We start from the raw sequence: 15,997 nt of genomic DNA, 5'->3' as shown, positions 1-15,997 counted from the left end.
ATTGCTAATTTTCCCCATTGTGTGTTAGGAGCACCACCTGCCTTCAGCTTACAATCATTTGTGGCTGTGCCGGCTGAACAGAGACATATGTCTTGCCCACACCTAAGTTTTCTACTCACAGCTTTTAATCTCATATGTGTAAATCCTCAAGAAACTGTTAGCTGTTACTACAGTACTAAGATAACAGCCAGTCCTCTTCTAAATGTGTTTTATAAATGGCCGCCAATGCCATGATGTGCCTTTTCTCCTGCCCAACCAAATACACAAAAGAGCATCATGTACCTGGAAGTGGTAGTTGAACTAATATACCACTGACTCTTGGGTCCATGTTCAGCTGATCAGTGATATCCAAAAGTTCCTCCTGAGAAACGCTCTGGGGCTTTAGAATGAGCTCACTGCAGATACCTGGAAGAAAGCCAGGCAGAGAAGGTCATGGGAATATTCTTTGTCTCCCCCAGTATGTCTCTGGGCTCCTCTGATCCTCCCACTGGAAGGAAAGCCCTTCGATAGAGTCAGTGTTCTAGTCACCGGAGGAGGGGTTTCTCAGTCAGTACAGGGATTCTCTCCTGATTCCTAGGCATCACTTGGCTACTACTCCAGAAGACAGCTTGCACTGATTTGTGAAAAGCCCTCTGAGTAGCCTTAAAGAAACCAAGGGAGACAGGAAATCAGGGAAGTTTATGATTCAGTTAAAGCAGATGCAATATACAAAGTTCTTTAAAAGTGAAGAATCTTATTACCTAATCCATAAAATAGGAAATCACACTGAAATAATTCTATAAGAAACCTGAACACAGTAAGACATTCATATAAGCATGGGTAATTGAATAATTTCTAATAATAACAATAGGCCATGCTATTTGAATGGTGCTTACTTGATAATTATCAATCATGATTGTGTAACTTTTTGTGATAACAGAAACATTTAATAACAGTTACAGCTCACACACATACCCACCTACAGCGGACGCAGCTTTTATCTTATTCCGGACGTAGGTGTGGCTTGCTGGGTTATCTCCCACTAAAATGATACTGAGGTGGGGTCTCCTGTTCCCAAGAGCAATCCATGATTCCACACCTTGCTGTATTTCTTTTTGGAGTTGTTTGGCCATTTCAGTTCCTGAGATGATAATGGCTTCATGTCTGTAGGAAACAAAACACTAAGTATAATATTAAAAAAGCCAATAAGGAACATTCAACTGAATAAATGTATGGTACAAGAATGTTCAAAACAGCTGTGGGGGCTGGTAAGATGGCTCAGTGGTTAAGAGCGCACGTTGCTCTTGCAGAGGAAGGACAAGGTTCAGCTCCCACTACCACATGGTGTCTCACAACTGACTGGAACCCCATCTCCAGAGGAGCCCTCTTCTTGCCTCCACAGTCACTGCACACGGTACCCAGCCACAAAGACACACAAAATAAAAATATTCAAAACAACTATGGGCATCCAAAATTTGACTTTTCTAACAACATCTGACACTCATTTTCAAATTCATAAATAATACTAATGATTTTTGCAAAGGGTTATAACTTTTTTTGTACATCTGCCTTATAATCGGCTTGTACTAGACTGAATGTATTTATGTTACCCCAAATTTATGCTGAAATTCTAAACTTCTCAGTTCTGAGATTAGGAGAGGGGCTTTGGGAGGAGATCAGTGTGGGGGTCTCTGCAAACACCATGGCCAGCAGAGTAATGATCCACATGAGGCAAGAAGGAAGTCTGGTTCAACGTAACTCAGTAACTGGAGCTGGTTCAAACTTTGAGAGTCTGACACTGGGCAGTTTATTTTAGGCATATTTAAGTACAGTACAATTCAGGAAGAAAAAAAGATTCCCTGGTGACAATTAACTCAATTGCATGTGCACAACAAAGCTCAAGACATGATTATATTGAAACTCTTTTCAAAGGACATGTGACCTCTTCCAGAAAGATGGGTTCTATGGGTTGACTACATGTGACATCTTAAGGCTCTGGAGAGGATCTGGTGTGGTCTCAGTCATACAGACAGTGTAAATGTCACCAGGTTATTAACCCTCTCTGCTCCCGTTTGTAAAATACTTGTTACATGTCCCATAAAAACGGGTTGTAGTATAGGCTGAGAAACCGTGCTCGAGATAAGTATCTAGGGAGGGTAACTGAGATAAACTAAGACTCTGGGGGAGCCATAAGTGGCCTTGCCATAGAGATAATGCAGAGGTCACTGGGCTATTAACCACATCCACTCCCAGCCTTCTGGGCAGAAAACAGGCTCTACACCTCTTCCTTTGAAGGAACAGCCCTATGTGTTTAACATTCCTGGTCTCCCTAGTGCTTATCTGTAAGCAGAGGACCTCATGCCCTCTACAGATCAAGCCAGGGTCAGAGCCTTTGTAAATGATCTTAGTGCCTCTACAAGGCACTAAAGGCTCCCACTCCCTCCCCTGTGTTATTTTATGGGTGATGCAACAGAGAGAAAAAACAGCTCATTTGAAGTTTTGGTGTCTAATTTCATATAGTCTAGGTATTAGTCCTATACCTGAAGTACAGCTTCATTTTCCCATTCTGTAAGCTCTCTCTTCACTCTGGTTGTTCCTTCCTTGGCTATGTAGAAGTTTTTCAATTTCATAGAATCCCACTTTTCAGTTTTGGGAATTATTTCCACTGCCCTTGGAGCCTTTCTGGAGCATTCTGGGCTTTTAAGTACTTTTTTTAATATATTTTTTTGAGAATTTCATATATAAGTACTGTATTTACATCATTTCTACCCCACTCTCTCCCTACTCCAACTCTTCCCGTGCTTCTCCACTCTCTCAAATTCATAACCTCTTCTTTAATTATTATTCATACACTTATATATAAGCATATATAAGTACAACCTACTGAGTCTGTTTAGTGTTACACATTTAGGACTGACTGATTACTTGAGATTGGGTAACCTATCATGGGGATCATCCCTGGAGAAAACTGATTCTCCTTCTCTTAGCAGCCATTAATTAACTGACTTCATCTAGAGCTGAGGCCTTATGAGGTTCCCCCATTCACGTTAACATGTCAACTATGGTTGTCATTGTGCACGCCTTATTGAGGTGATGTGTATTGCCACAGAAACAGAATAAAAAGGATCACAGTGAGAGGACCTGTGATGAGGGGCACAGTATGGTACAGGTTCTCTGCTGGGGAACATTAGAAAAACAAGAGGGCTCTTAGCTAGGGAGTGAAAAAGAAGACAAAACAGAGGGAAGAGAGGAAGAGGTATAAGGGGCATTAAAGATGATTATTTTCTGTTTACTTAAAAAATATGTGTGTATGTGTATGCACATATAAATAATTTAAAGTAGGTTACACTACTTGGAGTGATAAGGTCCCCAAGGCCACACACTGTCCATGAAAAACCCTAGTACCTGGCATGCTGTTGTTGATCAGGGGAGTTCAAGAGACATCAAAACCAATACAAGCTATTTCTGCCCATTGTTGTCTCTTAGAACTTGAAGCTAAGACCTACTGGGGATGTCTTTCTGTATGCTGTGAATGTGTGTTGCTCTGATTTGGCAGATAAATAAAAACACTGATTGGCCAGTAGACAGGCAGGAAGTATAGTATAGGAGGGCTAAGCAGAGAGGAGAATTCGGGGAATAGAAAGGCTGAGTCAGGAGTGGCCAGCCAGACGCAGAGGAAGCAAGATGTGAAGGCAGCTCTGAGAAAATGTACCAAGCCATATGGCTAAACATAAATAAGAATTATGGGTTAATTGAAGTGTAAGAGCTAGTCATTAATAAGCCTGAGCTAATGGCCAAGCAGTTTTGATTAATAAAAGCCTCTGTGTGTTTACTTGGGTTCAAGTGGCCGCAGGGCCATGGGAGAGGAGCAGGACCAGAGAAAACTTCAGCTACAAAGACCCTATTGCTGAAGACATCATTTACTTTAGACACAGGACTTGGAGGAATTGAGCTGGAACTTACCTGGGAGCCTCCTATCTCTGCCTCTTAAAGTTTCACATGTGTTTTCCTCTAGAAGTTCCCAAGGTCTCTGATCTCACACTGTTTTTGATCATTTTTTTTTTTAAAGTTCATCTACAGGGGGAAACTTGGTTTTCCCAGTACCCTTTGTTAAAGATGGTATTTCTTCTCCAGTGTTTGTTTTTGGTACCTTTCTCAAAATATGAGATGACAGTATTTATGTGGGCTTATGTTCTTCAGTTTTATTCAACTGGTCTATGTAGATACTTTTGTGCCTATGCTACATGGTTTTTGTTAGTAAGGCTCAGTAACATAATTTGAGATAATATTGTGATGCCTTCAATATTGCTCTTCTGCATAAAAATTGCTTTTGTGATTCAGGGTCTTCTGCTTCCATGTGGATTTTACAGTTCCATAAGGGTTTTATAGTTCAATGAAGACTGTCATTAGGATATTGAAGGGCTTTTTGATTTTGGCTAATATAACTGTTTTACGGGATTAATTCTACTAATCCATGAGCCTGGGAGAGTTTTCCATCTTCCAATGTCCTCAAATTCTTTCTTCAATGTTTCAGCTTTTCATTTGGAGATCTTATACGTCTTTGGTTAAGTTTATTTATAAAGTTTATTAAAAGCTATTATGAATGTGGTTTTTTTGATTTCTGTTTTTCTCAAGTTTGCTACTGTTACATTGAAAAGCTACTGTTTTTCAAAATTGATTTTGTACTCTCTTAGTTAGTTAGAAATATTTAATCAGTTCTAATAGTTTCTGGGGGAACCTTTAGGGTCTTTTAAGTATAAAATAATATTTGCAAATAGGGATAATTTGATTTCTTCCTTCCCTATTTATATCCCTTTTATCTCCTGGTATTATAACCCTAGCTAAAATTCTGAACACTATATTGAGTGAGAGTTGAGAAAGTAGACACTCTAGTTTCATTACATATTTTAGAAGACTAAAGGTCTCTTCCATATTCGATGTGTTACTAAATGGTTTATTCATGTATAATCTTTGCTATGGTAAGATAGGTTCTTTCCATCTCTATTTCATTCATGGCTTTATCATGAAGGGAAATTGAAACGTATAAAAGGATTTTTCTGCATTAAAGTAATAATGTGATTTCCCTTCTTAAAGATATGAATACAATCTTACACATAATATTATATATATATATAAATGTGCATATATTGAACCCAACTTGCTTTTGTTGAAACCAGCTCATTTTTTATGTCATCTTAATATGTTCTTGAATTCATTTTACCTATTTTATTGAGAAATTTTGTGTCTTTGTCTGCTTCAATCTAATGAGTTCCTTATGGTTCTGTTTAATATGTTTGCTTCTCCTTGATTTAATTTTGGTAGGTCACATATGTAGGAATTCATCAATTTCTTCTACATTATCCAGTTGTTTGGAATATAAATTTTGAAAGTATACCCCAATGATTCTTGAGATATTATTATAATCTATAGTAATCACTTTCATCTCCAGTTTTATTTGTTGGATCTTCTGTCTTGCTTTCTTTTTGTTAGTTTGGCTATGGGTTTTTCATTTGATTCCACATATCATTCATTTAGTTTCCATTTTATTATTATTTCTTGGCATCTACTGCTCGTTTGGATTGTTGTTTTTCTAAGATATTGAGGTGCATCATCAGATTACTTATTTGAGGTAGTCTCAATGTTTTAATTGAAGCATTCACAGTTATGAATTTCTCCTTACATTGGCTTTTGCTCTATCCCAAATATTCTAGCAAGCTGTGCATTCTATGACTATAATTGTATTGGTTTATTTCCAAGCACCATATTCCATCAATTGATCTACATATCTACTTATATTATTACATTTCAATTTTGATTACTACAGATTAGTATTATGTATCAAGATTAGGTAGTCTTATACTTCCATGTTTGATTTTGAGGTCAAAGCTGTTTTGGCTATTCAAGAAAGGTCTTTTATGGTCCTACTTAAATTTTAGGAATTTCTACTTCCAGGAAAACTGCCTTTAGAATTTTGACAGGACTTGTGCTGATTCTGTAGATAATTGCAGATAGCATGCGTGTTTTAGTATTAATTTTTCAGATCATGGACATAAGTTTAGAATTTTAGCGGGACTTGTGTTGACTGTAGATAATTACAGATAGTGTGGGCATTTGAATATCATTCGCTGGTTGATGCACATGAGATATTTTCCACCTTGTTTTTCTTCAAACCCTTTCATTGGTGTTTTAAGTTTTCAACGTCTGGGTCTTTCATCTCCTATGTTAAATTTTTGTGCTTTATAAATGAAGATATTTTGCTATTTCCCAAGGAGGGGGAAGAGGAAAAGGGCATGATCATTATTTTAATGTGTAGTTGAATTGTATTTTTACATGTGTGTTCATCACGGGCACTGGTTGTTTTCCTGTGGTGGTGTTGCCTGGCTGCGGTATCAGAGTAATGCTGGTTTTATAAAGTGAATGTGAAAGCATTTCTTCTTCCTTTTCTAATTTTTGGAAGCATTAAGGAAATATGGTATTACTTCTTAAAAAGTTTAATAATGGTCATCAGTGAAGCCAATCAGGTCCTAGAATCATTTGTTGCTATTAAAAAAACTGATTACTCAAATTCTTTATTCATCAAATTGTTTATATTTTGTATTTCTTCCATTGCGATTTATGTTCCTAGAAAAATTTCATTTTTTTTCTCAATTATGTGATCTGTTACCATGTAACAACTCACAGGAATCTCTTAACATCCTTCCTGTGTAGTATTTCTATTTTAATTACAATTTTATATTTTATTTATTTGTGAAATTTTTCAATTTCACCCAATTATTGAGACTTAGTTTTAACAAACTAATAACATCAACAAGACAATAAAATTTTATAAAGACTAATTTTTTTTTTGGTTTTTTGGGAAATATTTAGGATATAGTCTGCGCATTTGAGAAGTATTCCGCTGCTGACATAGGAAGCATTTTATATGCTATTAAGTTAATTTAGTTTAAGGTATTATCCAAACTAGTTTCCTTTCATTTTCTATTTGGAGGATGTATTGTTCAAAGTACAGTACTGAAGTCCCTTAGAGATTGGTCTCTAGCACTGCTTCAATGTTGGATACATATATTTTATCTTCTTGATAAATTGACATAATTATTGTGTGATGACCTTCTTTGTCTCTTTAATAGTTTTTTACTTAAAGTCTATTTTCATAAAACCTTGTTTCCACCACCCAGAATCTTTTTTCCTACTCACTTTCAGCCCATGTGTTATCCTTATAATTAAGATAAGTCTCTTAAAGACAGAATGAAATGGAGCTCATTTTTGTTTATCCAGGCAGGCACTCATGCCTTTTTATTCATTTGTACTGACAGTAAATAAAAAAGGACTGACTGCCATCGTGCTGCCTGGTTTTCTGGTTGTGCATAGACTCTCAGGCGTTTCTTCCTCTCTGACTCACCTTTGCTGAGAGCTTCATTTGTCCCTTTGGATGGAATGAGTTGTTGCTCTCTTGCTTTCAAAGACTTTTACTTTAGAAAATCTACATGTGGGACTTTGGACTTAGAGGATTTCTTTCCACATTTAAGAAGTTTTCTTTCATTTCTTTTAGGTTCCTGTTCCTTTCATTTTTATGTTCTGGGATTTCCACATTTTGCATTTTGGTTCACTTGGAGGTGTCCTGTTAAGTCTCATAAGATTGAAACACTTTCTTCTTTATCTTTTCTTGTGTGTCTCTAGTGAGAAAATTCAGATATCCTGTCCTTGAGTTCATTGCTTGTTTCTCCTGATTGATCACACTATTGCAAATTTCTGTGGAAATGTTTGGATCATTCAGAAAACTTCACCATTTATGATTAGTATTTTTTAAAATTTTCTCATTGTTAAGTTTCTGGTTTTTATTTTCATGTTTCTGATTCCACTTAGTTTTCTTTCATGTGTGCTTTTCTGTAGCTTGCTGAGCTTAAGCTATTTTGAATTCTGTTGCTGGGATGAAATAAAGAGCAAGCATGCGGACTGTGTCAATTGGGACTGGCTCAGAGTGTGACTACCAGCATTTGCTTCACACCAGCTTTTATTATAAGGCAGGTGTAATAGTTTGAATGTAACTGGGCCCCATAAGCTCATAGGCAGTGGCACTATTAGATGTGGCCTTGTTGAAGTAGGTTTGGCCTTGGAGAGAGTGTGTCACTGTGGGGGGGCGCGCTTTGAGGTCTTCTATGCTCAAGCATGCCTAATTCAGACTACTCCCTGTTACCTGCAAGTTAAGATGTATCAACTCCCATCCTGCTCCAGCACCATGTTTCCCTGCATGCTGCCATGATCTGCCATGATGGCAATGGACTGAGCCTCTGAAAATGTAGGCCACCCCAATTAAATGTTTTTCCTTTATAAGAGTTGCCATTGTCATGTTGTCTCTTTATGGCAACAGAAATCCTAACTAAGACAGAAGTTGGTACCAGAAGTGGGATATTGCTGTGATGGGCCTGACCATGCTTTCGTTTGAAGGAATATGGACCTTGGGACTGTGGATTAGAAAAGTAGTTGAATGCTCTAAGTACTCCTTAATGGGCCATACTAGTAGGAGCATGGAAGACAGTCGCACTGAGTATGATTTGATGAACTATGGGGTCCTGGTTCAAGATGTTTCAGAGAAGTCTTGCGGGCCACAAGGATATATCATAGAGATTCAGGTGTGTCTTAAAGCTAAATTTTGACCTGCCAAGGGTCTGTCAAAAGGCAAAGCCATTTATTATGAATATTTGGTGTTACCCAGCCTTTAATATTCCAGCTGTCTTCTGCTATGAAATCCTTGCATACCCAGACCAATTGGTAAACAGTTCAGCTCCCCCGACTTGCTGAACCTACTAAGTTACTAACTGCCCTGATGAGTTTAGGAGACAAGCTGGTGGGAGACACCTAGCTTTGTTTCCTGTGCTAATGAAGCTCAGACCACCCTGAAAAAATATGCTAACTCCTTGATTCTAGTCCCTGTGGATATGACTGTATTTGGAAGTACGATCGTTTTGTGTGTGTGTCTTTGCTTGTGTGTCTAGGATGTAACCCCTTCTCAGAACAGAGAAGATCTTTAGTCCAGTATGACTGCTGGTCTTTCAATAGACACACAGGATATCAGGTGAAACACTGGAGGAAGACAGCCACATGATGACAGAGGGAAAGACTGGAGTAGCGCAGACGCAGCCTCAAGAATGCCCAGGGATGCTAGCAAACCCGGTGCACGGCACCACCTTAACTTCGTATCAGACTTCTGGTTTATGGGAGTGCTAAGGACAGATTCCTATAGTTTAATTTCATTTATGGAAACCTTAGTAAATGTGTATACCTACACAATAGCCCATCTTCCCAACAGGTTCTGAAACCACAAAGGCCCCAAACTCTGTATATATGTGAAAAAAAAAAAAAAGTACTGCTGTAGCACAACTGATAGCCTAGCCAGCTTCTCAACAAACAATGTGTGGGTAGCATACACTGTATGAACGCTAAGAACAAACGGTTCATACACTGTATGAACGCTAAGAACAAAAAGCTTCCATCTAGAATGGGATAAACAAAGATGGTGCACTGTTACGTCATACTATTTAAAATGGCATGCTAATTTAAAACATGCTTATTTCTGGAATACTTTCAGGTAACTGAAGTCATGCAAAGTGAAGCTATGGATAAATGGAGCCTTCTGCAATCCCAATTTATATGCTCCAATTTATGAGAAAAAAAATTGAATGCGTGAGCTCAAGTTTTTCATTTAGTTTATACTTTGTAATACATGAAAATGAATTTGAGAAAATAATTTTACTACATCTAAATATGATAGTTGTTTTAAAATCCAACAACTTATGTGATGACTTTTTTTGTTGTTTCTTTTTTCCCTTTTATTAAACATAGATTCTTTTCTCATTCAATATAATCTGAATAAAGTTTCCCCTCCCTCTACTCCTCCCAGTTCCTCTCCACCTCCTCTTTGATGATGACTTTATATCATCACTGTGGAGCAAGGACACTGCAAAAGAAGACAGACATTGTAGTGACTTGAAAGAAAATGGTCCCCAAAGGAAGTGGCACTATTAGGAAGTGTGGCCTTGTTGGAGGATGAATGTCACTGTGAAGGTAAGCTTTGAGGTCTCATATGTGCTCAAGATACCTCTCAGTGCTTCAGACCACTTCCTGCTGCCTGTGAGTCAAGATGCAAGAACTCTCAGCTCCTTCTCTAGCACCATGTCTGCCTGCATCCTGCTTTGCGTCCCACCATAACAATAATGGAATAAACTCTGAACTGCAAGTGAGTTACCACAATTAAATGTCTTCCTTTCCAAGAGTTGCTGTGGCTCTTCCCAGCAATAGAAACCCCAACTAACACAGAAGGCATCTGTGAATTATGTAAACAACAATATTTTTTTATTTCAATATGAAATAAAGATTGAGACTCTTCCATTTAGTAGTTTGAGCTAAGCTTAACAGTGCTTTAGCATCTTAGATGAAATAATTTTAAAACAAAAATTACTACTTTGTCAAAAGAAAATAGTTCAAATTGAAACTTGTAAGACTACTGCCAAGAAATTTCCTTTTAAAATTAAGTATATGCCTTAACTTTTCCCAGAAAAATCTATCATCAGTATTTTAAAAGGTGTGATTAAGAAAGTGATTCAAATTTGTCATAAATACTGAGTAATTACTTAGTCTTACTAAAATTTAATACTCTAAAAACTGATAGGAAAATTTTGTTTTAATGTATAAGGATATAAACTTTCAAAATACCACTGAAAATATTCTGTTTCATAGGTTCTATAATATGTTTCTAAGACAATAAATTTTCTAAATCAGTGGTTCTCAACTTTCCTAATGCTGCAACCCTTTAATGCAGTTCCTCATGTTGTGGTGACCCCCAACCATAAAACTATTGCATTAGTACTTTGTAGCTGTAATTTTGTTGTTATGAATCATAATGTAAATATCTGATACAAGACTGTCAAGCGGTCATGACCCACTGGTTGAGAACCACTATAACTTAAATGTATAATTTTTATCATTTTAAAATCCTTTTTATTCTCGGAAATATGTCAATTTGGTCAAAATTTTAGTGGTCATTGATCCACATCAAAAGTATACTCAACTTCACCCCTTAGACTGCTTATTTGCATGCTACTTCCTGAAATGACGGGAATATCTGGATCAGTTCCCAAGGAAGGCGCTCTCCCCACAGCCTCTCTTCCCTGTTGCTGGGCTAGCCACTAAGGGAGACTTTATCAGTAAGCAGTAAGTCACTGCAGAAAGCAGGGTGTGTGTTAGAGCAGCACTGTGCAATAAAAACTACTCAGCTGAAACCAGAAGGCTTGGATGTGAGCCTGGCTCACAGTGGGAGCCATAATGAGGTTAGGCAAACCACTTAATTGCTTCCAAAGACACAGACTTGGCTCATGGATATAATGAGAATGCTCTCCTTTGACCTTACACAGTAAGACGAAGGGTTGACTGGCTAGTTTATGAAAATGTTTCTACTTCCTAGCTCTTTTAAATAATGGAGACACACTCACATAACCTGGAGCAATATGAGAAGACAGTCATCTAGAGTTAGCCATATTTCTATGAGCTTATTTGTCTTACATTTAAAAAAATTTAACTTTCTTAAACTATGGTTACTATAAACAAATACTGTCTATAATATATAATAAACCAGAGCAGAACAATAAACAAGAAAACCAACTTTTTGTATATCAACATATTCCTCCATAAGTACCAGAAAATAGACCTTAGTCATGATCAATGGAGCATTTAATTTGGACACTTGACAAGCTCTTAATCCTTATTTCAAACTCAAGTTTAATTATAACTATAATTGGAGCATCAGTGAACTGCTTTAGGATCTCTAAAGATGAAAAAGCCTACCACCACCATAAACAGTTCTAAGGTCTCCGCGAGTTCAGCTTAATCACTGTGTGCCTTGAGGCACAACATGGGTATTTGAAGCTTGTGTTAAAAATATCCAAGGGAACCATGGCAAAGTCAGATATGGAATAAATCTAATAAAGTAATAACACAATAGTATAGGACCTTTTGTGGGGTATGTTTGAAGTAAATGAATAGTAATGAAAGTTAAGTTTACAACCTTCTTATAGGCATTTCATTTCCCCCCTTAAGTACTTCACTCAAACCTTGAAGCAATTTTACCAAAAATCACGTATTTATAAATCAATAAAAATTTAAAAATAAAGCAAAGCAAGGTCTATCATGTATGATTCATTCCAAAGTCAATTTTGTAGCTTGTTAATTTAGAACCCTAAAGTCAAATCAAAGGATTAGTAATGACCAAAAAAAAAACCCATGTAGTTTTATGTACCAACTTTTCCAGAAATGAATTTGATACATGAGAACCCCTGGTTCATCTGCAGAAATCTTTGGAGACGTTCTCAGAAGAATGGTTTCAAATGCGAATACACAGTTACCACGGAAGCCAGTTTTATTGAGAAAACATAGGGGTAAGTCTTACAGTAAGTACCATAACAGCAAAGTAATGAGTATAGATGATGTTTTGTGGTAGCTTACCGATTTCTGTGTATTAGTAACCTCACAAGTACTGACTGATGATAATATTAGTGTCATTTGTTGCCGACATTTACAAGGAAAAAAATGTTGAACTGATCAGATGTTAGTGACCTCCCTCCCAGGTTCATGGATTCCCTCAGTTCTAGCTATGGGATCCTACATTAAGATATGCTCCATTAAGGGAATCGGAGAAAATAGGTATAAACCTGGTTATACTTAGAGTTTAAGAACGTATATTTTGGCCGGGCATAGTGGTACATGTCTTTAATGCCCATACTCAGGAGGCACAGGCAGTCACATCTCTGCAAGTTTGAGGCCAGCCCATACAGAAAGCTTCAGGCCAGCCAGGGCGACATTGTGACACATGTCTCAGAGAAATAAGTATGTTTTGTAAACTGAGGGTTTCTCTAGTTCTTGCACTTACATAGCATTTCCAAGGCCACAAACAAACAAATATTACTTTAGAAAAAAGTATATATACACGCATGCATATATATGAGATATATATAGATCTCTCTCTCTCTCTCTCTCTCTCTCTCTCTATATATATATATATATATATATATATATATATATACATATATATATATAGACAGGAGAGTATAGAACATGAGAGACAATACAAATGGGTCTTTAAAGGGACAAGAGGCTTTCCTTTACAACCTGGAAGGGATAAAAAAGCAAGAGGGGAAGCCCCCTGGACAGGGTGATGGGAAGGAGGGCTTACAAGGAGCCTTCAGAGAAAACCCTCAAAAAAAGAGAGAATTTAGGCACTGTTTTAATCCAAGTCCTTTCTGATTTGTGAAGTCCCACAGTGGTACAAAGAGGGAATAATTTAAGCACAAAGAACTTTTTCTAACTTTTCTAACTTTTTGAGCACGTGAGTAGTTCATTTCACAAGAGAAGCTTCAAAATTAAAAAGGCCTATGTACTGACATTAATTTTCCTCAATTATTAAGCTCTAATTTTTCACGCATAAACAAAAATAACTCAAGATGAACTTTAAAGGGAAAAATCATTGTAAGGTAAATGGTACATATTATGAGATCATAGAGCTTCCAAATTCTACAAAATATTATTTCTTGAAATTCAACTTATAAAAATAACCCTCCATGTAAAGAATATTTAGTTAAGTTCCATTGTTATAGGTGTCTACTTTGACAAGAAATATAAAAAAATTTAAAAATTCTTTTTTTTTCATTTAAGGATATAAAGGCTCAAAAGGGTGAACAATTTGTTAATTTAAAACAGTGAATATCATTGGGGAGTTTATCACACTCAAGGGTAATTTTCAATAAAAAAATATAGCCTGGTTCAAATTTCACATCAATAGGAATGATGTTAATTTGTGACAATCACTGTGAGGGACCTGACAAAGAAGGTGTCACTAAAAAAGTTGACTGAGTGGGGAGGCAGACAGTGGCGACCTCTGGAAGATGGAATCTCTTCTCTCTGCTGGTCCTAGAAGAGAAAAGAGACACCAATAAGCATCAACACACTGTCCGAATTTTTCCTCCCCACCCGAGATACACCACCCGTCTACGGGTGTTTCTCATGCTTACAGCCAACCTCACCTTCAGATATGGTGTTCAGTGCCAAAAGAAATGTCAAAAAATACCACCTTATCCTAACTTGTTGAGTGCTATCTTAAAAATAAAACCATTACAACTCATATTTCTTTTCACTTAATTGTAATCTACGCCAAACAGAATGGAAAACAGGCAGGCTCAACGAAATATCTTTAATCACCACGTTTTGAAAAACATCCTTCCGAAATCCACTGTACTGGCTACTTTTAATTATTAGGAGGCCATTAAATGTCTTCTCTGTGTGTGTGATATCGGAGTTCAAACCCAGGGCCTCCCACCAGACCCAAATACAAGTTACAAGATGGGAATCTCCCTAAGTGGATGGGTGATGTCTATGTGATTTTTTGTGTATGAAGCACAACCCGATATCGGGATTCTGACTATTGTTTGTGACCCATTCGGTAGGCACTGGGCATGGCGCAAACGGGGCGATAGAGACACTGAGCTGATGAAGACATTAATCAACTTGTACCCTTACCAAAAAGATTATCCTTACTAGAGGGAAGCGCTAAAAATTCCAAGGATAATGATTTAACTAGAATGTCGTTAGCAGATAACTCCTTTGATTCTGTAATACAAACAGAACCCTACATAATCTGTCCTTACCAGGGGCAGAGCAGACTGGCACTATAGAGCGAAACAGCAAATTCCAGCACAGCGACAACGTACAACAATAGAAATCCGACCCACTGTCATTTTCACACATTTCACATCTATAATCCTTTATAGACCTAGTCACTGTAAGCCATCTTCGAGGTAAAACCTACAGGAAATACTTTAAATTTCAGTGACTCAAGACTAAGACCCAAATGCATATGATGATGAGGCGTTAAACTAAAAACAGCATCGATAAGCATGGCATCATGGCTCACTTTCCTCCAAGGGTTACGCTGGACCTGGAGGACGCAAAGTGAATATAGGACAAGTGAGTCTCCAAGCAGAGTAGTGAAAGTACATCACTGGGATCCCTGAGAGTGGACAAATGAGTTTTTCCGACCTCACTGGCTCTGGATAAGACTCTATGAACTGTTGTTCCATAGGTTGGATTCTCCAACAGACCAGGGAAGATGAGGCAGGATGGCGTGTTCCCGGGCACCACCGTGTCCTTGCATTGTCCTCACCAGCAGCCAAACCCAAAGAGATCAACGAAAGCAAAAAGACGGCCAACGTGCGGACGGTTGGCAAGAGCCAGCCAGGGAAAGGCGGAGAGGCCAGCCTCACCAGGCAGTTTTGTGAAAGCATGAAGACGTTCAGATGTGGGAAGGACTTCAGCCAAGCCGGTGACAAAGACACAGAGAAACTGAAACGCTCCTTAACTGTCTACACAACGCCTGCTCTGGCTGGCACCCTAACAACCCGAACAAAGAAAGGCAGGGTCCAAGCGCGCTGCCCACGCTCGCCGCCCTCCGTCCTGAGCGCCTTACCCGCCGCGGCTGCAGCAGGACGCGGAGCCCCAGCCCCGGTGCGCGGGCCCCGGTCCGGGTGCACAGGCTCTCCATGCTCCGGCCTCCGCAGGCCCCGCCGCCCGCTCGCACGCGCGCTCCGCCCCACGCGCGGTCCCTTCCCGCGGCTCCTACCTCACGCCGCTACTCCCGAAGCCCCGGCGCGCGCGCTCCGCGACTCCCGGGACCCTCGCAGGCCCTCGGCCCAGACCACCCCGGAGCAGCAAGAAGCCTCGGGCCCGCGTCGCCATGCTTCGCGGCCCGCCTCCGAGGGTCCCGCCGCCGCCAGCTCTGCTCGCCCGGCCTGCAGCACGCGCTCCCGGGGCCCTCAGCAGGGTTCCGGGGCGCGCGGCGGGGCGGAGCCCGGAGAAGCGGAGGTGCGGCTGGTGGCCGCGGGGTGGCGGGCGACTCGGCTCCGACCCCTGCGCGGTCACCGCGAGAGCGCAGGGAGGGCCTCCGCCATTCACTGCAGGCTCCAAGCCTTCCGGGTCC

At 39.2% G+C, this 15,997-nt stretch overlaps 1 protein-coding gene across 1 annotated transcript in view; it reads right to left on the bottom strand.

Moving 5' to 3' along the window:
- Positions 1-15,997, bottom strand: part of Mthfd2l (methylenetetrahydrofolate dehydrogenase (NADP+ dependent) 2 like) — a 106,405-nt gene extending 90,408 nt beyond the window's left edge. The window contains exons 1-3 of the mRNA XM_042257620.2: positions 15,641-15,997; positions 959-1,143; positions 283-405 (exon numbers count right to left, since the gene is read on the bottom strand). Of these exons, the coding sequence (XP_042113554.1) occupies positions 283-405; positions 959-1,143; positions 15,641-15,756 (424 nt within the window). The 5' untranslated portion in view covers positions 15,757-15,997. The remainder of the gene's footprint in view (positions 1-282; positions 406-958; positions 1,144-15,640) is intronic.

The sequence above is a fragment of the Peromyscus maniculatus genome, chromosome 10, assembly GCF_049852395.1.
Source record: "Peromyscus maniculatus bairdii isolate BWxNUB_F1_BW_parent chromosome 10, HU_Pman_BW_mat_3.1, whole genome shotgun sequence".
NCBI classification, from domain to species: Eukaryota; Metazoa; Chordata; class Mammalia; order Rodentia; family Cricetidae; genus Peromyscus; species Peromyscus maniculatus.
This window is presented reverse-complemented; position numbering and strand designations above follow the sequence as displayed.